Below are 25,681 nucleotides of genomic sequence, written 5' to 3'. Positions count from 1 at the left end.
ATTACATAGTTATAACGATATGTGAGTATCTATATACACACAGACACGAAATTGACAAAATTATAAAAGACTAATGTGCTATATTCCTACATGATTAATCATAGGCCTACCGGTATATATAATACTTATGCATCTATTAATCATTTGATTACTGCACGCACGCACACACACACACACACAATTAATTAATGTATATTTCAAACAGTTTGAAGAAAAAAACAACAGTGAGACTGCACCAGATCAGACAAAAGTTTTACTTGTCTGCGCAACATATATACATATATACACACATATGATAAAGATTTTTCAAAGAATGGAATACAAGCGACTTGTTTTGCAGAAAATGTCTGCTGAAACAAAAAATAGTTTTAAATAATTAGACCTTTTTTTTTCTTTAAATGGTATAAAATTAAACGTTACATAAATTAAGATCTTGCTTGTTTAAAGAGTTAAACATCAAAAAACCCTTCAGAAAAAAAATAAATTAGATGATTAATATATACTATACTGTGCAAAACTTAAGTTAGTCTAATTAGACACTTTGTCTTTATGTAAAACTATATGTGGGAATGGATATCAGTCTTCCCACATGTCACTGATGTTACAACTGTGGTCATAAACACAATCTTATACATTACTGTTCCTCAAATATCGTGTCATTCACAACAGCAGAAATACTGTAGTAATCGAGGGCTTGAACAGGCCCTTCTAAAGCTGCCACAAAAACCCAGAAAAAGACACGCTGCTTATTCTCCACCTAAAAACAGTGATGTCAAAGTTTAGTGTTTTCCAAATAAGCCAAGTCACAATGTGGGAGAACCAGTAAAATTAAGTAATGGGGGAAAAAAGTCTTTGACGATTTGAAATATTAAAATATTTATGGAACATAGTTAAAAATAAGTGTAACAAATAAGTGTAAAATAAGTGTAACTGAAAAAATAAAATAAAAAATCCAGTGGAGATCTGAGTTATCCATTAATGTGAACTTTGCAAAATCACCCTAAAAGGCCACTGAAATGTTGTGTTTAAAGTAAAGATAGCAGCATGGCGACGTTGATGGGTAGATCTGGTCTCTCATTTGTATAGGTCATGGATCTGACCCGTTCAGGTGGAGAGAGCAAGAAGGCTGTAGGTCCCACACGCTGCTCCACACAGGTCAAACACAGAACGCCGCCTGCATCCATGCTGTCCATCTGAAACACATTCATTTAATCAAAACAGGAAAAAGAATTGCTTAAAATGTTCTCTCCATCAGGCCATCTGATATGTAGGTGAGTTTGTTTCTGATTTGGAGAAATTTACATCACTTGCTCGCCAATGGATCCTCTGCGGTGAATGGATGCCATCAGAAAGAAATGAAAACAGCTGATAAAAACATCACAATAATCCACACAACTCCAGTCAATCCAGTCAATCGATTAACGTCTTTTAAAGTGAAAAGCTGCACATTTGTATTAAATTCTTCAAGCATTTTTTTTTTTCTTTTTTTTTTTTACTTCAAACCATTGCTTCTGGCTAAAATACGAGTCCTCTATCTATAATATTGCATTCTCCTAGAGAAAAAGCCTGAATCAGGAGAGAAAAACTAGCAAGGATCACTAGCTACATGTGAATACAGTCTAAAGCAGTTCTAAACAAATATGTAGGTGGAATTTGATGTGAGAAGACAACAGAGGATGGACTTTTTCATTATTATGGATTATGGATTATGCATTTTAGCCAAAAGTGCCAGTTTTAAAGTTAAATAACTTAATGATGGATTTGTTTCTTACAAACACACAGCTTTACACATCACAAGACACTAACTGATAGACTGGAGTCATTTGCATTACTTGTGGATTATTGTGTTTTTATCAGCTTTTTGGACTCTCAATCTGACGGCACCCATTCACTGCAGAGGATCCATTGGTGAACAGGTGAATAATGCAAAATTTCTAAATATCTGTTCAGACGAAGAAAACTCATCTATATCTTAGATGACTTGAGTGTGGTTACATTTTCACCAAATGTTCATTTTTGGGTGAAATATTCCTTTAAAAGAAAGATAAACAAAGGTCCAAAAAGACACTGACATATCTGATGGGGATTTTGCTCATGCTAAGGACGGAGTCTGCGGTGATGTGGTTCTCACAGCCGTCAATGGAGCAGACGAGAGATGGGTCTTTACTCAGCAGAGTGCTGGTCAGCTCGGACCTCAGAAAGTACTCCTGCGAAAGACGAAGAGGCAGCAATAATAAGAATGCTTCAATGTCATGATTTCTGGATATTCTTTGGATTATAGAGATCAGAACGGAACTGAAATGCTTAGACAGAGAGCAATAACTCACTCCAGTGAATGTGAGGATGTTGCTGATGGTCTTGGTGATGTACAGCGTTCTTTTGGCTCGTGTGATCGCCACGTATAACAGGTTCCACTCGTCATCTTGGACGTTGGCTACAGCCAGAGAGTAAAAATTAGTCATATGCATATCTTATATTTCAAGATTCTTACAAAACATCTTTTAAAGACTAATGAGGAGTTACTGAGATGCAGTTTAGTTATTTAAAACTGTGCCTATGTTGTTATGTGAATTGGCTGTTATTTGTGACCTTGTCTGTTTTAATGTAATTTATTGTGATATTGTGCAGCACTTTGGGCAACCTGGTGTTGCATTAAACTGTGCTATATAAATAAATAAACAAAACAAATGGCACAAACCTGCATTAAAACTGCCCACACTCTGCAGGTTGTGTCGTGCACATGGTACTTTCATAAAGTCATCGGTCACAACCACTGCGTCGAACTCCAGGCCTTTTGCCTTATGCACAGTACCAAGGATAAAATCTGGCACGATCAGAGATATAAAGGCATTCAGCTTGTTTATGAATGTTTTTACTGCATGCCATCATCGTGTATTTCTCAAAAAAACAGTACTTTATTTGACCTCCATCTTTTTCCATTTCTCTCTCACTCACCTGCGCACACTGCGCTTTTCTGGGCACGATCATAGATGCGTTTAACCAGCTCTGGAATGCGTTTGTTGTATTTTTCCACCACGGCTAGCTTGGCCTCCAGCTCCCGGTCTTCCGAGGCCATGGCGTATCCCTTCAGACCTCTGAATCCGCCCATCTTATCTTTGCAGAAACTTTTGATGAAGTAATCCTTGATCGAAAGGCTCTCTTAAGTAGAGAAACAAATCCAAACAAAGCAAACTTTAGAAAAACTATTTAACAACCAACATAATCTGAAATAGCTTCACAGGTCAGAAACAAACACTACAGAATGCAATGCAACACAGATACCACTGTGAGCAGTCCAATCAGGATATTTTGTAAAACATGGAGATTAAGATTATAAAACTTTCAAGATGAAGTGACTCGCCATTCTTGCGTTTGTCCTCTGGTTGCATCAGGACCCAGAGATCCATAATTTTTTCCAGTCCAAAGTTTTCAACACCCTGAAATCAGAGGATGGGATTTTTAAAGAAACTCTGATCATGTTTTACGTATCATGTAACTTTTTCTGATGGAAAAACTGCACAAAACAACAGACATTCAGAATATATCGGAGGTTTAAAATACACATTATGATAATTCATTACCACGCAGGGCAAATGTTTAATGCACTCACTCCCACAATGTAGATCTTGCAGTTGGGGTTGGCGTCTGTAAGTCGGACGGCCTCACTGAAAACAGTGACATTACAGCGACTCAGAATGGCCACGCTCCCTTCTGGGAGCCTCTGTCCCAGCTTCAGTTGCTGTAGTGTTTGTGTGTCCTCGCCTCGTACACTCCCTGAAAACAAGCACATCGCATTTTTATTAATGCCAGGTTCATACTTTGGTTTAAAAAAAGTAATAACTGAGAATTTACCACTATTAATATTTGCAAAAATTAAAATATAATTTCTTAAACTTACCATCCTGATTCCCACCAACCAATATCTGCTTGACTTTTTTACAACTGTCCAATACTGCAGCACCAACGTATGCGATTTCTGCTCCAAACCTGAAGCTCTGTGCAAAAATATGAGTGGTGATATTAGAACATGTTTACCCGTAAACACCTTTAACCCACTTCCTCTACAAATATTATCTGTCATTTCCTTTTCCTGTGTTTCTGCTTGTACCTGTGTGAGATAGTAGATGTGTGTGTGAGGAACATCGTGCAAAGCATTAACCGCTCCTCTGAAAGTGTAAATCTGCTGATGAGGATCTCCAACCAGGATTTTCCCACAGTTCTGAGAGAGCATAATTCCCATGATGACTGGGAAATCAAAACCGCAAACAGAATACAAGATAAGACCGAGTTACAGTCAACAACGCATTAGAGAAAATGAAAGGTGAATTATTTTTAACCTGGTGTGCAGTCTTGTGCTTCATCAATGAATATGGCATCATATCGGTCCAGCTGTGGTCTCGACAGCTGCCAGAGTTTGAGGTATCCTGTTTATAACAATCAAAGGGAAAACAGCATGAAACTTAAATATGAAAGAAGATTTTGGGTTTGTTTATGGGACTTGCTGTTGTGACCGAGCGTGAAAGGAAATTAGCTGAAGCTCAGGCATTTAAATATCGGATAAAGCCAGATTTTGATGATTACCATCATGGGTCATGTTGTACACTCTCTCTCTTCTGGACTTCAGCTCTGCCATTTGGTCCCATAACTTTTGTGCGATGCCAGCAAATGTCTGGAGAGAAAGAGATTTATAAATTGTTTTTTTGTCTTAAAAACTGCCACTGACAAAGAAGTACAAAGACCCAAATAGATTATGATAGGTGTTTTAGAATGAACTAACACTTGGTTAACACAAACTTCATTCACAGATGTAAACTGATTTAACCGTGTGTCTTCACGTTACCATTTTTTGGTGGTCATCTGGGTATTCTGGCTGTCCGTGTGTGTTCTTGTACTTATGTGGGACATGTTGTGGACCAACGCGCTGGTCTAGGGATGCGCAGAAATTGTGGAGGGTTTGTGTCACCACTTTAGCATTGACGAATCCCCCGTGTCCTTTAGGCAAGATCCACGCCACATCAAACACTTGCAAATTATTGGACAGTTTTCTCATGTTTTTATACCTGTATAGCAGAAAAGACACACAAATGATTCTAGTTATAGCTCATTGAGACTATTATTCGTTCTTTAAAACAGGTGATTGCATGGTGAATGTTTCTCTGCCGACTAGCCCCCAAACAGAGTCTAAACTGACCTCACTCCCACAGCTTTGAAGGCCATTGAATGGATGGTACTGCATTCGACGTTGTGTGGAAATGAGCGCTGAGCTTGCATTGCCACAGATTTGTTAAAGGCCAGGTACAGGAAGCGCATATGTGACCTTTGCTGAGCATACTTCACGAGTGTGGTCGTCTTTCCAGTGCCTGCCAAAAATAACAATAGCATTAAACTCAAAACCCTTTCAGCTGTAATAATTAAAGGATTGTTTTCCTCACCTGCAAAGGCCATTATTTTAACAACGTGATGATTCTGGATGTCGTGGTTGAGTATCTGCTGTTGCTCGTGAGTGATTTGCTGCCTAAGAATGAAGACGGTGATGATCATCATAATTGTGTCAAATATTATACATTATTTCACAATCATAACATATATTATTTGTAATTAATGTATACACTTCTGTTCAAAAGTTTGGGCTGTGTTCTTTGGAAATGTGCTTCTTATGCTCACTAAGGCTGCATTTATTTAATTAAAAGAATTGAATTATTATTACAATTTGAAATACATATTTTAATAGTGTAATTTATTCCTCTGATGGCAATGCTGGATTTTCAGTATTTATTCGAAATACAAATATGTTGTGACATTACAAATGTTAACTGTCACTTTGGATCAGATTATTTCATCTTAGCTTAATACAAATAATAAATAAGTCCTGAACTGTAAATAATACACAAATACTATATCCAAATTTGATTCCCACCTGTTGTCTTGCAAGCCAGCAGGAGGGGGGGCGTTTTCCATTAAGTGCAGCACATAGAAGATATTGTAATGCCACCTATATGAAAGTTTACAAAGTGAAGAATCATTTAAATCAAATATATAAAATATTAGAAGAATATTATTATAGTAAATATTCTGTGCTAAGTTTCTGCATTTGCTTGGCTAGTCACATGACTGGAAAATCATTGCAGTCATTTATAAAAAAACACTTCAAACTGGTTTCTCACCTGTTGCTTATGTTAATATTATTCTTTCTCATGGCCAGGAGCAAAGTGGCCACAGCCCACAGGTACTCCGAGATTCCTCCTGCTGTCAGAAGACACCCAGACTTCTGCAACAGAGCTACCAGGTCCAAGACATCTTTCACTCCATCAGCCAAAATCAACATCAGGGCCATGGCAGACCAAGGGTTTGGACCCTGTAATACATGTTGACAATTTGTTAAATATCAAAACATCTACTGGATGCACATTATACGCGTTATTGCAACATAAACAAGAGCACTATACTAGTAGTTGCAGAAATTGTTAACGGTGAGGTTTCATTACCTCCTCATCCACCATGTCTGGCATTCTGTCTTTAATGCAAGCCTCAGCATGAGCATAGAGCTGATGTCCTTTCACACAAGCCAACACATCCTTCACATTTACCCTTTTGCTGTGTTTGAACTGAGACATGTACCTAAGAAAAAAAGATTTTCAAAGCACAGTAATATAAATTTTATTTAAATAAGGATTTTTTTTATCTGACGTTTGATCATATTTTGCATTAACTATATTTTGCATTTGAATTCATTTTAAATGTGTTCTTTTTTATTTTTATGTTGATCTCTCATTTTATTTTCTATAACTATTCACCTTAATTACATTTCTGTATAGTGTAATTTCCCTCCATTAGTACTTTGCCAGTATTTCTGTTATCAGTCTTGTTAGTGATGTGCTTTGTTGACTCCAAACTGACCAGTCAGCAGAACATTAAACTACAGTTGACCCCCTGTTGTACAACTGTCACTTAAACAGGTCTGACCTCTATCAGCAGGCCTGATGAAGACTTCAAAATGACCCATAGGTGTGAAAGTGGGGGTTGGGAATCGCTTTTTGTTGTGCTTCAACGGTGCAAATAATAAGTCCTGTGGCTGCTTTACTGAATAAGTAAGTATTTTGCATTCTTACCTCACCATATTGAGAAGACACAAATCCTCCTTTTTGGTAATTTGGTTATCTTCCAGGATAGACTTCACCTCCTTCAGGGCCTCTTTTTCCCGCTTACGGTATCTGCAGTACAACTTCTTCCAAGGTAGAAACTAGGGAAGAAACCATGAGATGTCACAAAATACTGCCACCAACACATTTAAATAAATCCCCTTCAAGTAATACCTCCACAAAGACCATTATTAACTCACGATCATCTCATGTTAATGTTTGAAAGGCATCAACGACACACCTGTGGGTCCATGACCACGGCCCTCCAGCTATGGCACACCAGGCTGATGTTTCGATAGAGGTCAATCGCTGGTAGGAGTGCGAACACTTCCCTCAGGACCTCCTCGGGCAGATCCTGCACATGGCCCTTGGGCACCTCCTGGCCTTCCTGCACTCCCAGCAGCCCACAGTGGGCATCAGGGAGGGCTTCAACCAGGTCCTCCTCCTCATCCTCTTCTTTCTTCACTGTAACCGCCAACAATTCTTCTTCTTTTTTAACAGACGTAGTTCCTATGTCAAAGTCTTCTTCGAACATATCCTCAGTGATTCCTTCCATATAGTCCTCCTCTTCTACATTTTCTTCTTTTGGGATAAGATGCCCGATCGGTTCCTCTTCTTCGTTCTCCTCCTTCACTGGAGTTTTGGAGCCTTTTTGGGGGCTGGTGCTGATGACTCCAGTGACAGAGAAGAAATCAGTGATGCCTCTCTGTTGTCCCACACCACCTGAAGCTTAACAGCGAAATTAAAAGGCGTTAAAGTGCAAAATTGTGTGCAGAAAGCTGTAAAACGCACTGACAAATAAAACAACACCTTGTCTGCTTCTTTTGGTGGGCGTCCTGGGCTGAAGTCCTCGGTTTGGATCTGTGTTGCTGAGGTTAGCATTGAAAGGCTGTGTGAGAGACTGGTTCCCTGTGTTGATTTGCAGCAGATCATTACATTCTGAGGGCACCAAGTGCCTGCGTTTTCCCCTTCCTATATAAAAGACACATTAGACAGCGAATAAGTCATTTAAATCACATAAAAACTGACAGAGAGATATGACTTAAACGCAAGCTCTGCGTTTGTGTCCAACTGAAAACATGTTCAAACTAACTTACTCCCAACAAACATGACATGCGAAGAGAAAAGGTGCAAAACAAAGAACGCCATCGTAAATATTACCGCTCATGGACGATTCCATGATTCATAAACGAAGAGTCGTTTCCTCCACCGATGTCACAGATTTAACTTCAACAGGACGCGTCGCGTGCACCAAAACAAACACAACAAACGTCAAACGTACTCCGTTTCCGCTCTGCGTCACTACAAATTAAAAGTTCGGATATTACTCCAAAATAAGTCGATTCGGATGGACAGACACAGCATCCGGAAATTTCAATATTTTTAGTTATTTAAAAGTTAATTCTTGTCCTTGAATTTGATTGACTGATCGGTGCAGTCATGCATAGTTTCCAGAGTCGGTGGCGAAAACCGACAAGCAGATTAATTAAAAAAATAATAAAAAATAAACGTTGTAATATTGCTACAGTGCTCGTCGTCTATATATTTATTTATTAGTAAGTTTGTTCTTAATCGCTATCAAATCCAATTGTAGTATTTTATGAACCAATAGATGGCAGCAGAGACATAGAAACATATGACGTGAGCTGAACAATGTACCTAAAGTCACTACATCCATGGGCGTGGTAGTGGGGGGAAAAGTGGACCTGACTACCCAGGGCCCCGTCTAGGGAGAGGGCCCGTTGAAGTCCCATCAATTTATTTATTTTTTTAGCCTAATTTGAATTAATTGGGCCCTCCAATTGATGTCATTATTCATTTCAAAATATATTGATATCATCAACTGAGAGAATGAACTCAGTGCCAGACACTCTTGGAGCCTGATCATGCTGCGCAAAAAGCCCAAATCGGGCTTTCAAAAAAAGAAAGACAGGAAGGAAAAAGAAAGGAGGCAGAATGAGGGGAAGCAGCTGATGACTGCTTTCTTTCCAAAAGGTGAACTGAGTTTGATTGTTATGGACCTATATAGGCTATATCCAATTAAAGTTAACGTAGTCAACTCCAGACAGCTGCTGCTAATCTATGTATGCTAATGTTAAATCTTTAGCTTAGTTTGTCAACCAAATTATGGGCCAGGTCAGCTAACGTCAGGTTCCCAACGTTAACCAGTTTCAGAAACAACCAGTGGTTCTGAACACACCAGCAGTAGCAGCACTGGCCAGTCCTGGCTGCTGTTCTGGAGATGAGGCTGAGACTTAGAGCAGAAATGAGGAAAGACAAGGTGAGATCATTGCTCAAAGGGTGAGCTCCCCCCTAATTGTGAGTTGTTTACCTTAAATAAGTAAGCCTTTTGATTCAATGTGTGTGCTATTGCCTAGTGCTATTGGAGTGGTGGAAAGAGTGGCAGCACAGTGTAAATTTACTAGCCCTACTATTGCTTATAATGTGTGATATTCTCAAACTCCTTAATAAATTATCTGCCTATATTTCTGCACATGTAGATGTGCCTACCAATATCACTGTGTTCTCAAGTGCACACAGGTAATATTGATTTGAGCAATAAAGCAAATTATCATTTTTGTTTTGTGAAAAGCCCTAGCTTTGCAGCACAGTGCTGTGCTTAAAAGCTATAGCCAATGCTCAATAAATTCATGATGTTATCAAAGCCAATGAATAGGGTTGCAAAATTCTGGGAATTTTCAAAGTTGGAAAACTAAAAAGACAAACAAAAAGACACGTCAGTGGGCATTTACTGGGATGTAGATTACATCTCATTTGACTTTATTTTATTTTTTTTAGTTGACATTTTTTTTTCATTATGGCAGGCTTAGCTTATTTGATTGGTTTCTGAGGGTACAGTTGTCTCGTGTTCTCCTGTTCAAAAAGAAATGTTTTTAATTTAAAACTTGCATCAGTATCATGGATCAAAATTTTAGTACACTAACCCGATAGCCTAAGGTTTAAAGGTATTTGAGCACAAGTAGGCCAAATAGATTTAAACACTATTTATACTTGTTTATATTCAAATAACTGAAATAAAAAATCATTCAAAATTGAATTTTCATTTTGCTAACCCGCATCGTACAATGACATGTGTAGGGGGCCCACTGACATTGAGAGTATACAGGGCCCAGGATTTGGTGCTACGCCCCTGACTACATCACATAGGCTAACTAGGATAACCCTTTATATTACTACATGGATATGTTTATCCGTAAGTTATTAAATATAATTTACCTTGATGCAAATCGAGGTGTCCCTACCGATGGCCTAAACTAGATGTCCGATGTCCTTGTAACTAAAGAGCTGGTTGGATGAGAGAGAGAGGCAGTGTTTTTATTTATTTTAAATTAAATATAATCTATTAAATTCTATTACTTGAAATTAAGCTGAAATAAAATCTAAATATTATATGAATTAAAAAAAAGAGATTGTCTTGGGAACTAAATAAAATAAGCTAAAATTAAAATGATTCTAAATATATATATTTCCCACGACCAAAGTACATAAAAAAAAAAATTAAAAAAAATTTACAAATAAAGCTATTTTAAAACTTGAATTAATTCTATAATAGTATACAAAAAAGTGTCTGTGCACTTAAAGTCTGTAAATGTTCAAGGGTGTTTCTGGCTCTTTAAGAGTTCTATCTGCGTATGGCTCCAAACAACAATCAAAAGCTCTCATTCTGCACTTGAACTTCATGCCTTCTTAAAGCCTTTCTAAAGATTAGACTCCGAGACTCATGTGCACATGAAGAAGCATTAAGAGATGCTCTAATCCAGAGCTTTAACAAGAAGTGTAATTCAAACTGCAAGCATGCAGCTCTTTTCAAGAAAAGAGAGGTACGACGTATTAAGCTACTACAAGTTAATACAAATAAAGTCAACACTGGTTCGTTGTGTTTTGTATGTTTACAGTATTGATTGATAAGGTGAGTCTTCCAAGGAATCCGCTGTCCGGACTTGTAGTGAAAGTTGGTTTTTGCCATTTGAACACAAGGCCAGTGACGTGTTTAGCCTTGTTGTGAGGTGAAAGCGTGACTGTGAAAGATGCATTGTGGCGCTCAGTCTGTGGTCTCTCTTGACCATGCAATTACAGTGAATGATGACTGAAGCTTTTAGATTAAAGAATGACGTTCCAAGCTAGAAACCAAGTCGTGTGGACTGGATTTATAAGAGCTTCTGTCCTCATTCATTGTGATGATATAGATAAGACTGAACAAGAACTTCTTCATTTGTGTTCCGTGGAAGAAGGAAAGTCATTCAGGTTTGGAAAGACACGAGGGTGAGTAAATGATGATTGTATAGGTGAACTAATCCTTTTAGTCTCATGCAAACATGATTAAATAAGGTCAAAAGTCAAGTGTCCCCATCTGAACATATGTCTCGTCAAATTAGTCAGTGGTCAAATGATCTGAGTGTTTGAATTTATATTCACTCAGACCTGAAAATGTGACAGTCGATTAAATCCTAAAACTCTATGGATATTTTTTTATAAAGACTACTGAATTTTATTCTGTTAATGCTAAGCTGTAAAAAGTTGAGTAGAAATTCTAAGATATATATATATATGGATAATGGGTGCACTTTAGTCAAAAAGGTTGCAAACCACTGCTCTACGCTGTTTTTCTCGTTTCCCTAAAATGTTATCATTTTAATTAAATAAATTTATTAGTTTATTCAAAACATTTATTTCATTTTCATGTTGTTTTGTCAATGAATACACACAAAAAGGTTTATTGAAATAAGGCTTAAATATGGATATTATATGAAAAACTTAAACTTAAAAAATAGAAATGTTGGGTTGGAAACTAACTGAAATAAGTTACTACTAAGTACTAAAATGAGTAAAACAAAAACGGATAGAAAAAATTAAAGGTTTACACACACGAACACACACACACACACACACACACACACACACACACACACACATCCACTTAAATCGGTAAAACAAGCAAAAAAAGTAATATCAAGAAATATTCACTGAGAAAATATGCAAGTTTAAGTTTATTCTTAAATGTTGGCATGATACTCAAATTTGTCTCATAATTTTTATTAACCATAAAACAAGCCTGTTATTATTCTTTCAGAGCATCAGTTGTAATTAAACCCAGGTGAAAACGATGGCATTTGTTTAGTTATGCCAAAACATACTAACTCATCCAAAGCCTAAATTAACCAAATCTTTCCAACCTCATTTTTTTTAGGGGGATTCAGTCCAAGGAATGATATTAATGGCTCTCATGTGGCGTTTGGTTCCTTTCAGTCATTTTTTCCATATAAGCTGCTGATGACTGGGAATTCCTGCACGTGTGAAGCTGCACGTATGCAGAGTGATTCCAACACTCGGCTCAGCTCAGAATCCTGACACCAGAATGTGTGTGTGTGTGTGTTCAGAGTCATGCTCTGCTCAAATAGCAGAGCTCCTGCTTGGCTAGACTGTCTATGACATCACCTTCAAAAAGAGTGCATCTCAGCATGTACTTCTCAAAACCCTCGAAATGTTAGTCAGTAAATCTGTTTCTGAAGCATTTTCTTTTGAAATTACTGGATCTTCCAAGCACTGTGTGATGCAGCATAATTGTCTCATAACCTCTAAATAACTTCTGTTAATAAGAAGTATGGTTAATTACCATTTTTAATCAGATTTTCTCATAAAAAATTTAACTTCTTGACACTAATGAAGAGTCAAGAAGTTAAAAATCGTGTAATCTCAGAAATGTCACGTTGAATCCCGACTAACAAAAATATGATTTACTAATGTTTTGCCAATGTATGCATTAACCGTATGAAAACATTTTTGGAATTAATCTCTGAACATTCATTTAAACATTTCAGAAAAAAAGTTCCATAAACTATGTAGAAAAAACATTTTGTTGCTAACATTTTGAGAACATTATTAAAGAACAAATAGCTTTAAGTAAAGTCTCCTTTATTTGAATAGCGGTTTACACAATACTAATTATTTCAAAGCAGCTTTACAGTTTCAAACAGGAAAACAGTTTGTCAATAATGGAAGAAGACAATAACAAAGAGTCATTCTTCCAGCTAAAGTCAGTTCAGTGATGATTCAGTGATGTTATCAAGTTCAGCTCTCTTCCACTAGTGTCTGTGCAATCAAGCAAGCATCCCCAACGGCGACAGCGGCAAGGAACCAAAAACTCTAATGGTAACAGAAATCTCTTCTGACCAGACCAAAGCAGCATGGCATGGTTTCATTCCAGGCTGCAGCACAGGTCAAATTGGTCTGATGATGGTCGTCAAGGTCTTCGCAGGGGATGGGGCGCATCTAGCTGACATAGTCTCCGCTGACATTCAGGGCTGTATAGAGGTCGGCATTTGCACAGCACTTACATTTAGACGAATATACTAAACAGTTGCTGCATATTTTATTTTAAAATGCAAGCTCACATGCTTGTTGTGTTTGTAGTCCTTAAATGGGTACAGCAGTTTGAGGAGTCACTGCTGAGCTCTGACTGTCTGTAGTTTATGTTTTAGTACAGACTGTGAAAGCAATGTTAACCACATGCAGCCATTAAATTGAAAACCACAATTCTTAATGTCCATTAAAAGATTCTAGAGGGAAACCCAATGGCTTGATCATGTTCATTCTGTTCCAGTTTATAAGACTACAGCCTGAACATCTCCAGTTTTGCAGCAGCTGACATGAGGGTGACGTCCATTGTCTCTGCAAATGCGTCAAGTTACTGTTTAAAGTGCAGGGAAGAAACAAATGAAAATTCTGTGACATTTCAAACGTTTCAGCAGTGTGTATGACGACTGCTTGTTTGGGCAAGCTTATAGTTTTGCAATGAATATGCAAACTCGCAATTCCATTCAGTGCTCTCCCACACACTGTGCCTGAAGATGTTTGCAATTTACCTTCCCATGTTCAGGGATACATGCGTTTCTATTCACAGTGAAGCTTGTGAGTGAGATCCATGCAGAGAAGAGCAGCGTCTGTAAGGCTTTGGATGCTGGTGTGCTGGTGATAATAAACCAGCTTGGAAGCATGGAAATTCATTCTGTTTGAGGTTGAAGTATTGTTAACAATTATGTTTTTTTTTTTAATATATATATATATATATATATATATATATATATATATATATATATATATATATAACATTAGTTGGCTATAATTACCCATTTTATCCTTAGAAATTACTAAAAACTGCATGTGGCAAAATGCAGCACATTGCATTTATTTTCTGATTACTTAGTTAAATTAGGCGCGTCCATATTTGACTCTTACTGTAGCTGGTATACCACCCTGATTTACTTAGTACAGATTATAAAAATACATTCAAACAATATTTGTTCATTTTTTAACCCAGCCAGATTCTGTACATTTCCTAAGCATATTTTTACCCAGTGTATCTGCCTCTGCGTATTATCCCTCCGCTTAATCAAATACTCCAATTTAAAACTAAAGCGGTTAAAAAAAAGAAAATAAATTAAATAAATCTGAAATGTAATAAAATTATAAAAACTGATCTAATTTAAACAAAATAAAGATAAAACTATTGAGAAATATTTTTTAAAAACAAAAACTAATGAAACAACAAAAGCACATATCAACATAAAAAGCTAAAAAGAAAAAGAAAAAAATAATAAAATATACTTTAAAATATTAATAATAATAACATAGTAGTATATGAATAATAATATAATAACATCTGATTCAACATATAATGATAACACCTAATGCTCCCGATTTATTATATTTTAGCAAAATAAAAATAGCTGAAGCTTTTCCTACACCTTGCCTTTCTTTAATAAAATAAAACAAAATATAATATAATACTTATAGATAACAGATATTATACTGGGGATGTGCATTACAGTTTCGAACAAAGTCTGTATGGTTCTATTGGGATTCATTTAAAAGGTTAAATTAGGGCAACTTTCTCTGAAACCTTCAGCTGTAATTGACTTTGAAGTGCCTCAGGAATTCACAATTTAATCATAATTATAATTTTATCATAACTATCTGAATACAGTAAGTGACGTGTTAAGAATGATGCAATCCCAGCTTCAAACTGTCATTGACATTCCCACTCTTCACGTACTGGCTCCACAGATATGGGAGATATGAGTCAGATCAGTTAACATATGCAGGTTGCAGACTTGTACGTTGGCCTTGTTGCATTTGAAGGACAAGGTCATGCAATGCCATTGACTTTTAAAAAGTGTTCTGCTCTAAAGAAAATAATGAAATGTTGTTAAGATTAACTGTATTAAAATGGATTTTGTTTGCTTCAGACCCAATATTTGTTAAATTACAGTATTTGGAAATGTTTATTCCTCATATTATCTGTAATTATATGTCCTTCACATTCATTTGGTCTTTGTATGTAATATTGTATTTTTATGAAGGCTGTAGTCACCCCATCTCATGGTCAGCTGATTGGTTTACCCATCTCCCAGTGACCTGCTTTTTCTGTCTGCACGGCTGTTAGTTGTGGAGCCCATGTGATAGTTGCCTGCTCATTTATTAATGGCTCTATCAGAAACCACGTTTTCCTTTTGAAGTGGAAATTTTTGTTGGAGTTGGTGATTATAGCAGGCACAGTGCCAGGATGAGTAGAAAGGGACCACTTTCCAGCTTTCAAACTAATGTTCTAATGTTTACTTTGTTGTATCTGTTTTTTTAACACCGATTTGTGCATTGGGAGTCATTGTGTTTGTTAGTTTTGTGAAACTAGGTTTAGTAGTGTGTTAAAGGAATATAGTCCAAGTGATTTCAGTGCTCTTTAGATTCATAAATAGTGGATAAGCCTGGACAGATATTGCAGACAGACACAGACTTTTTTAAGCAGATCTGCAAAAAGTTATATTTAAATTGTTTAATACTTGTATGGTTCTTTCATTACATGTGTAGTATTTTTTTCATAGTTTGGTGACTGACACAACAGTTGTCATGGACTTTAAACCCACATAATTGGTTTGGATGTAGAATCACGGAAAATAATATGTTTTAAGTTTCCAAAGATCCTATTTAAAGGCTTATTTTTCATTTATGATTCATTTATTCTGCAGCTAAAACCAAGCTAAAATATATTTTCCAGACCTCTGTTAATGACTGGAATTTTCAACCCAATGTGACTGTACATCATTTTTAATCATGTTTGTCGAAGTACTATTACATTGCAATAAAAATAAAATAACAAAATAATTATAGATATATACAAATTTTCAAAGAAATTAATACTTTAAAGATAATGTATCTTGCTTTCTTACAGCACAACTGTTTTCAATATAGATAATAATAAGAAATGTTTTTTGAGCACCAAATCTCAGCATATTAGAGGATCATGTGACACTTTAAACAGGAGCAATGGCTGATGAAATTCAGCTTTGCATCCCAGGAATAAATGATATCTGAGTGTATATTCAAATAGAAAACTCTTATTTTAAATTGTAATATTATTTCAAAACATTACTGTTTTAACTGTATTTTTGATCAAATGAATGCAGCCTAAGTGAGCATAAAATACTTATGCTTTTGGATTTCAAAAACAGACCCAAAGTCAATTTTTTTGTCTTAAACCTTTTACTGTACTTAGTGGACCTTTAATTTGTGTTATGTGATGTCTGTGTGTCCTTTCAATGTAACAAACATCCGCTATTCACATTTAAAAGAGAACAACACATCAGATTTCATCTCACTACTATGTAGTGCTTTATTTCACAGAGAAAAAAAAAAGGACATTGAATGGGCGTGACAAACTAATTTTACCATCTTCCCTAAATATACTCTTTTTTTTTCATACCCAGAGGACAACACTGAGGTGTGAGAAAACACTGTATGTGATGAATAACGTCTTTGGTGACATAGATACACAAATGCAAACATAAATACATTAACTGAAATATCAGACCTAATAAAAGATAGTGATACTGATACATGATACTGAGTGTGTGGTCATTCAGTGTGCTAACGCCCTTTAAAATACATTCATACAGATCCTGCTCAAAATCAGTACACAAAACTGGCAAATCTGAAGTTCAAGTGACAAAAATAGAAACATGCCTCTGCTTTAAAGTGCTTTGCATGGTAGTAACAACACAACTGACCTTTAGTATCAGCTAAAACATGTAATGTTAGAGCTCATGGCCAGGATGACGTTCACACACACGCATACACAAACACACACGTCTTTAAAAGTCTCCAGGACACAGATTCATAACGTTCTGTGTATTCCTTCATCCCGAACACGTTCACATTAACGAGAAAGCTAACGCTTGTGTTCTTCTTAATGAACCAAGTAGGGCTTTAAAGGGGGACAAAGGTCATAAAAATATGCAATACACGGACAGCACACAAAAAACGCACGCGCACAAAGACCGATCAGGGCCAGATTCTGACGCCATGTCACCAAGACTTTCACAACAACCCATAAATAGTCAAATAAATAGATAAATAGTCAAAAAAAGGAATGCGATCAATATAGAAGTCAACATGAGGCAGGCTAAAAGGCTCTCACTGTGCAAACAGTACAGATTAACCAGGCTCTCAGCAGTTTAAAAGCCTTTTAATTATGATTAGTCACGAGACATCAATCAGATCGATTACAGCAGAGAGAATGGTGTCGGATATATAGAGAGCCTGTGAGCAGATTAGCGCCAAAGCACCAGCGATTACTACTTCCTATGATCATCATCATTAGAATCAGCCATGACAAGCAACAAGACTTTTACAGTGACGAATACCATCAAATCCAATTGAAATTCAAGCCTGTTTAAAGACAAGTGAACAGTATAATGTGAATGCACAGAAAGGGATCAAGTAAATTCAGGTCTTTTTGGTCGGTTCTCTGCCTTTCTGGAGCCATTTGAAAGCAAGTTGTCCTCAAACATACATCACATAATGAGAGAGTTTGGCCTGGCACCCAGCTGAAATTGAGTTTTTGACGTTTAAGTGGGATTTTTAGGATTACTTCTGCTTATTTTAATCCTCAGACATGTACTTTGATGTCTCACAGCATTCCCCCGACATCCACAGCCCCTCAAAAGGCATGGAAAATTTCAGAAAGTTTTAAATCTGTCGGTTTTTACAGCTACTTTTTCGATGTCTGTCTGGTATTTTTGGTGTGTGTATCCACCCACAAATTCAGACATGATTATTGTGACAAAATGGAATTCTTAAAATACACAACACGGCTGGAAGAGTGCTTTTGGAAGGTCATTTTCCAGAAAGACTTTGGAACGCTTGCCCCACAAATTGTGGTAGAACCAGAATCTTTAATTAGAGTTACAAGGACGAGCTTGAGAATTACTTAAATGATGCCAATCAGGGTTTGTTAAGAATATTTTTAAGGGCAATGATGACATTAACACTTTTTTGTCCATTCAATGCAAGTCAGTGGGATCTAAAACCAATCTCAGATACATTTAACGTGCAATGTATGAACATTTGGTGTTACGCAGAATGAAAAAGTCATACAGGTTTGGAACTTCATGAGAATTTTTTTTTTTTTTGGAACGATAAAATGTTCCTTTGAGAGTGTTTTGCAAAACAAATGGGAGAAAATGGTTTTAAAACAGCCCTTAAGATAGTTTTAGCCTCTATGGAGCTGTGACCTTGGTAATGGGTATTTATGGATGAGTTATAACCATCATTTAAAAATGCTCCATAAAATGTCTTGCTTCTGTTTATAAAATGTGGCAAAGCCCAGCAGGATTCTTTCAGAGTTCAAACTGAGACCTTGAGGATCATAACTCATTCCTGTAACTTTATGAACCACGTGAAGTGTAATATTTCAGGCGCCAGACCTCAAAGTGCACTGAGAAGCAACAGTGTGTTAATCCGGTTTCGACTGTGATTTCTACTGTATTGTTATGCGGGTTTAACCAAGGGACCACTGTCTTTGTAAATTCAGACAATTCTCCATTGTCTAAAACCCAACATTTAAACCCAACGCTGCAGTAGTTATTCAAGGTATCAGATGGTGGTCTTGCACCACTTACGAAGCAAATGTAGAAAGTCTGCTTTCTTCTTGAGTCTTTTGGAGACACAAGGTGAGAGGGTTCAGAGGTTTCGGAACACACAAGCCTCACATTGACAGAAATCCAATCCCACACCTTGATGAAATCCACATTAAAGGCTCAGCCAGTTTGATCAGTGATGTAGAATTTAACAGTCTTAGATGAGTCGGGACATAATGCAGCATAACCCGGAATAATCTCTTATCTGAAGACTTCATGAAATGACAATATTAAAATGAAATAATCTGTTTGAGTACCAAAAAATGAGAGGCCAGAGTCAAAGTATTTCAGAGGCACCGAATTCAAAATTGTCCATCAAGTAACAAAGGGTCCTTTCTGTCCAAAAAGGCACAGTATACACTCCAGAAAACCAAGGCGGAGAGGAGGAAAGAGTACTACAGCAGTATCCTATTGCAATAAAATAGACAAACATCAGGACAGATATGTGTAACGCTGTATTCTTGGTCTTAGGTTTAGCCGGATGTCCCTGTATTGACTCATCCGTAACTGTGTGGACTGCGCGGGTTAATGGGCGCCTCTTCACGTCCGCTTTGTGCACCCATTTGGAAAAGGCGATGGCTGAGGTTTTGTACCTGACAGGTCCCGAGGACGCATCCGACACGCATCAGCTGAGCGTGATGATGGTTATTATGGCCTTTTGAGTGCACATTGCGACGACCTCTGTGTTTAGCACTCTCTCCCATTTTGGTGGACTCTCCGGCCATTGGCTGACCGATGTGGAATGGGTTTCTTATTGGGTCTTGAGGTGGCGATTTAGAGAGGATGGCCCTCCAAAGAATGGTGCGGTCGATGGAGACGCCATGGTCAGTGTTTGGGCGCTCAGTAATGTCCAGAGAGATGGTATTTTTCTTTCTTAGCTGATGGAGTCTTGTCATGAAATCCAACCTGCAATGAGACAGAGATGAGACTTATAAATATTGCACTTACTCAAATTTGAACATGTTATTTCATTGCACTCTAGAATGCTTGATTCTGATTGGTCTTTCTATCTATCTATCTATCTATCTATCTATCCATCTATCTATCTATGATGGCTATTTAAACACCTAAATAAACTTTTTGAATGCAGATTAATTTATGAATAATTTTATAATTAATATAATTTATTTAAATAATCAATATTTAAGTTCCAATTAGATGTTGCAATTCTATTATCAAACAATATATACATTTTATATATAATTTATAATTAATATGATTTATTTTTTCATTTATTTATTTTACGATTTAATCATAAATCATACCGTACACTTTTTTATTTATTGTGTTGTGGAAGAGTATCGGCTGTAAAGGTTTAATGTATAAAACTATAAAACTAATGGCACAGTTCACGGTGAAATTAGGTTTATGTAGCTATTTATTGCACGAAATTGGCTTGATCCAACATTTAGTATAATTTACTGCAGATACTAAATGTACTGTTTGGTCAACCGTGCAAACATTTACTGCAACCAACAACTGCTCACGGTTCATAAAAGGTTTGACTCCTTGTGACACAGTGTACAACAAACACACTCTGGTTTTGTTGTGATGGCCAATGCCAGCTGCTCTCTGTTTGATTATCACACACTGGACACTGAGATTTTGCCCAGAACCATGGCAGGTGCATGATAAGACAGTGGCAGTTAATTGCATAAAGTTGCATAAAGTGTCCTGCATAAAGTTTCTTGCATTTTTTTTTGTATTTTTAATTCCAAATGATCTAAAACATCTAAGCATAACTATAAAAGCAACCCATTTGTACAAAAACTCTAAAGCTGAAATTTGAGAAATGAAACTGTAGAAATTGTATATATGCATGCCTTACAATTATAAAATTATTATTTGAAGTCTTATAGGAATAATATGCTACATATACCACTCTAAAAATAATCTACATTCATTAAATGGGTGGTGAGGGTGGAGATAGATAGATAGATAAATAAAATAGTGAAAGGCTGTCTGTTGAGACAGATATTTAAGTAATTAAATTGACCAATGTTAGATTAGTTCATGAAACCAAGGAGAATGGCCCCTAAACCGCCTTAAACATGCTCCAGGCATCCATATAAAACGTGAAATGCTTGAGTGTTGGGTATTGTTTGGGAAAACCAGAACTTTAATGGTTAAACTGTGAATAGCAAAAGTGAAATTCAAAAAAGTGAAAGTAATTTGAGCCTGTCAATGGTTAGCGTATAGCGGTAACTAGGAGCATTTTTGAGTCCTCCCTCTTTTTGATGGTTTTTATGGTTTTGGTTCAGAATGGAAACATGCCGCTTGAGGATGAGGAGAAAGGAATTCTGCTCTTAGTTACTAATCCACAATGGAATTCTGCCTGATGGAGGAGTTTTCCCTCTAACCACTAGCAATAATGACCAAGCAGCATGGTGTAAAATGCTAATGTTTATTTTGTAAACGGAGGATTGCATAACTCAAGTCCAAACTTGATTGGCCTGGGACCAGTGAAGCATAGAAAAAGTGAATTTTCAGACAGGTTTTCTCCAACATGTCTACCAAACAGCATCTTACTTAACTGACAGTAGAAGAACATTGATAAATCTGATGCCCTACATAATAGACATTATCTTTGACTTCCTTAAATCCTCTCCTTTATGAATTATAATAGAGGATAACAAGTCTTAAAGTGAATTATCATACAGAAAACCTCATAGATCCTCTCTACAAAAGCGCTGAACCAAATGGCAACCATTTCGGTCATGGAGCGCAGACGGTACCGCAAATAAGCATCCAGTTTCCGGCTGTTGTTTTAAATCTGCATTCGGTTTGCCACTTGGCTTCTCTCTCTGCATATTCTCTCACAAAACTAAACCTCAAGATATTATGTAAGGGAGAAATATAGGCCATGTTTGCGTAGCTATTCTGAGAGACCGAAAAAAAAAGTGTTTAAACCACCAAAATGGGCCTCGCTAACCGCCATGTTTGACTCAGGGATGGTATGTCACAGCATGTCAAACCCTGGTTGACATAGGTTTCTGTACGTTCTGTGTTCCATGGACACTTATCAAGTGAGTCCATGTTAAGAATGCAAAGTTCTCCAAGAAGAGTTAGGACACCACTGAGAGATATTGAAAGGTCAAAGAAAAAAAGTAAGTCAAGATAGCTGCTATTTTATGATGCTTTTATCAGACTTTTTGGAGATTTGTTCCACTTCTGTATGCAGAAGAGCAGCATGGACATTCTACTAAGTATCTTGTGTGGGTTTGGAACGACATAAGGGTAAGTAAATGATGACAGAAGTTTCCTTTTTGGTGAACTGTCTCTTTAAAGCCACTTGACATTATTATAGTAATCAGAAACTGCCTGACACAACAGTATTTATCAGTTGTTTATTGTCACTATGTAACTGTAAATCAGTCAGATGTCTGTGACTCTATAATCTAATGTCCTACCAAATATACAAAGCTTGCGGCTTGCATGTGCCACAATTATACTGTAAATCTGTCCAGCCTTGACATTTTGGTTTGACACGTGAGGCATTATTGGGTGGGGAAAACTGCCAGAAGATATTAATGAGCTGCTATGAAGACAAGATTACGTTTTGAGAAAAAAAACAACAACAACAACAACTATCCATTGAACTTTGCCATTCAGACTGGAATACAATTTTCTAGTGCAACTATTTTCTTTTTCAACTTTTGTGTTTATCTGTTCCTCAGGTTAACATTGGGAGAATAAACAAGAAGAGCAAAAACCGCAAGAAAGCACATCAGGAGTCAGCCACAAGAGGGCACACAGACACTCATACTGAGCAGTTCATTCCTTTTGAGTGCCATCATCGGCCAGCAATAATGAATTGAATGAAGATATAAAGAATGTCATTGCTTTAATTCATTTAAAGGGCAGTTTTCAAGAAAAACTACTTAAGATCCTATTTCAGAGACCTGCCGCCAATCAAATCCAACTGTAAATGTATTATTTTGTCAGATTGGTTGGAGAATTATACTTTTGAATCAGGCTGTTTCTTATGCAACTTTACTCTTGACTCAAAAGTGACACAAGTGCTTATCACAACAACAAAAAAAAAAACACTATATGTGAAAATGTGTCGCTTCAGAAGGCATGGCGGTCACAATAAATTATTCTATTAATCACAGGATGAGCACCTGTGTTTTTTGGGAAGTGACTAATGACTTGTTTTGTGAGGTTATGAGTCAAAAATTGAATGATGCAATGATGTTCGCTGCTTACCTTATGCAAAGGTGTACATTGTGTATAGTAAAAGTTAGTTATTATCTGAAGTTCAATTTCTGAAACCATTTAATATAATTTTTCCCAACTCATTGGAAACAAATGTTAAGGAAAAGTTACTGAAAGTGTGTTTTATTCCTGGCCACAGTTGTTATTGCTGGGAAACTACCTCAGGAAAAAAAGACCCAGTCGAAATTTTTAAGCTTTTCTTATTATCAGGAAAGGGAAAATCCAATAATAGAAACCTTCACTTTCATTTAATGAAATAATACTTTGAAATCATTTTCCCCCCTCGTAATCTGCCTCAATAAGTTCCTTATTCAAAAAAAGCCGGCCGGGCAGCCGACTGTGAATGGTGGGATGCGTGCGTTTATACAGTCACGTCTACCATCCTGACTGACCTTGTTCACTTCAACCACTATCTCTAGCGACACAACATCCTTTCTTTGTGTATTAATCTCCTTTTGTATAAAATACATCCCCTGTGCCATCATACTATGAAATGTTTTTGAAAACTTAAGTTTGTCTTTCAACAGGTGTGTTTAACTTTATGAAGTAGCAAAGATTACATTTGCACGTTTGACTCTTTTCAGCGAATCGGTTCTTTTGGATGATCCGTTTTAAAGATTCACCGGCACGGCATTTTACGTTTGAATAAAGCCGGTTTATACTTTGTTGCGGTTTATAAAGTGTTTTATTAATAAGTGTCTTAATTTTCGTGTTCTTGTTCAGTTCATCAAAACATAAAAACATAACTTACATTAATAAAGAATCTGAGTGAAAAAAAGCTTTTGCCCATTTTAACATTATGCTATTTCTATACATTACTCAGTTTGTCCGATAGGGTGTATTTGTAAAGTTTCTAGAAAGTATTTTTTTCAGACGGTTTAATTAAGTCAGTGATTTGATGATTCGAGAACCGCTCAGCCCGATTCGTGATTCAAGTGTTCAGAACGGGTTTGTGAACTGGTTCAGCTGAATCATTAAAGAGATTCGGCTCAAAAGAACGGCTCCTTTTAAAGTACAGCGCAGGCATTCATTCATCCTTGAGCGCTTCTTTAGTCTACTTCACAAGCTAAGTATCCACATATACCTACCTAGGCTACTATATTAAACTATTAACATTCAAATCAATGAATATACTGACCGAAAAATTATAGGTACTTTAAAAGCGGATTCCTACCTGTTTCTCAACGGCAGAGCAAGCAGTTGTGAGGAGAGCAGGCTGATGCAACTTAGAAAAACCGGGAAAAGCGCTCTCATCGTGGGCGAATAATGTTATCCCGCCCCCTTGGTCAGGAGGTGGCTTCCAATGCACCTGAACAATACTGAATTTCCAGCTACTAAAACTGTCAAGTTAGACCAAAAGTCCAACTTCAGGGTTCTGTGGTGTTTCAGCTGTTCCTGAAATGAAGCAGAGGAAAATATTAATTGATGCCTACAACATTTTTTTTCCACGCACAAATTTATATAACATTTAGGATACTGCTAGCCTTTGCTGTGCATCAAATATCTTTGGTAATGTCATCATTTAACTGCATTTAATAGTTAAATGATTTAATACCAGCCTACATACAAAACTAGAGGGTTAAAGTCATGCTCTAATTAGTTGCCAACTAATTACAGCCTCCTCATTTCACTTAGTTCCATTTTAAAGCACGTTCTGAGTATATTTTATATAAGTGCATCATATATACATATATATACATATGAAAGTTACTGACCTTTATCTCAGGTGAAGATCAAGTGCCACGCGTAAAACTGTCTCGAGATTTTTCCCACGGGTGCGCACGCGCTCTTATGAAATCTGAGGTTCAGCTGACATTGACGCCTTTAAATAGGAACAGGGCGGGACTAACAGCGCGATTTTTTTCATAGGTGTGTCGAATCCCTTATTCACCCTGGGTCATGCTGCTTCTCAGAGTCACTGCGATAATCTATTGGTGTCAAATCAAGTTGTTTCTTTTATGCATAACTTTGCTTGGAATTGAATTTTTAGTGCTGCTTGTAAAACGTAAGGCTATTAAATGACAGTTTAAATATAAAAGGAGTTCTAATGATTATAACTATTGCTTTATGAGATGATTGTGGATTGTTGGCACACACTGAACCTACGTACACACTGATCAAAAACCAAAGGCAACCCTTTAATAGAGTCATTTAACATTCACACCAACATTCTCATGAAACTCTTTCTCTTGTTTATCTCTCACATTGGTGTGAGTGTGCAGAGGGGATAAGGATGCTAAAACTGGTTGACTTCCCCAGAAATTCAGGAGGGCAGGACGCACCCTAGCACTTTTCTAATCAATGTGCCTTTTAGTGATAATTGATTGCATA

At 36.8% G+C, this 25,681-nt stretch overlaps 2 protein-coding genes across 3 annotated transcripts; both read right to left on the bottom strand.

Moving 5' to 3' along the window:
* Nucleotides 1-235: 235 nt before the first annotated feature.
* On the bottom strand, nt 236-8,438 carry LOC127976705 (F-box DNA helicase 1-like). 2 transcript variants are annotated; one of them, XM_052581312.1, is made up of 21 exons: nt 8,301-8,438; nt 7,950-8,111; nt 7,381-7,868; nt 7,110-7,240; nt 6,486-6,618; nt 6,165-6,355; nt 5,918-5,992; nt 5,433-5,515; nt 5,192-5,360; nt 4,841-5,060; nt 4,582-4,669; nt 4,338-4,424; nt 4,109-4,245; nt 3,899-3,995; nt 3,611-3,774; nt 3,362-3,437; nt 2,956-3,159; nt 2,699-2,824; nt 2,328-2,434; nt 2,073-2,207; nt 236-1,193 (listed from the first exon to the last, which is right to left on the bottom strand). In XM_052581312.1, the coding sequence occupies exons 1-21, from the start codon at nt 8,317-8,319 to the stop codon at nt 1,026-1,028; spliced, it is 3,060 nt and encodes a 1,019-aa protein (XP_052437272.1). In that variant the 5' UTR covers nt 8,320-8,438; the 3' UTR covers nt 236-1,025. The 2 variants fall into 2 exon arrangements, with proteins under 2 accessions (XP_052437272.1, XP_052437279.1); XM_052581319.1 differs by having other exon boundaries at nt 7,381-7,862.
* An 8,359-nt stretch (nt 8,439-16,797) lies between these two features.
* On the bottom strand, nt 16,798-25,150 carry LOC127976695 (protein ADM2-like). Its single transcript, XM_052581301.1, has 3 exons — nt 25,066-25,150; nt 24,525-24,745; nt 16,798-20,038 (listed from the first exon to the last, which is right to left on the bottom strand). Exons 2-3 carry the CDS (start codon nt 24,602-24,604, stop codon nt 19,630-19,632), a joined length of 489 nt encoding a protein of 162 aa, XP_052437261.1. The 5' UTR covers nt 24,605-24,745; nt 25,066-25,150; the 3' UTR covers nt 16,798-19,629.
* Nucleotides 25,151-25,681: the final 531 nt, after the last annotated feature.

Source organism: Carassius gibelio, chromosome A4 (assembly GCF_023724105.1).
Source record: "Carassius gibelio isolate Cgi1373 ecotype wild population from Czech Republic chromosome A4, carGib1.2-hapl.c, whole genome shotgun sequence".
Classification (NCBI taxonomy): Eukaryota; Metazoa; Chordata; class Actinopteri; order Cypriniformes; family Cyprinidae; genus Carassius; species Carassius gibelio.
The sequence above is the reverse complement of the archived record's forward strand: the minus strand, read 5'-3'. Positions and strand labels throughout refer to the sequence as shown.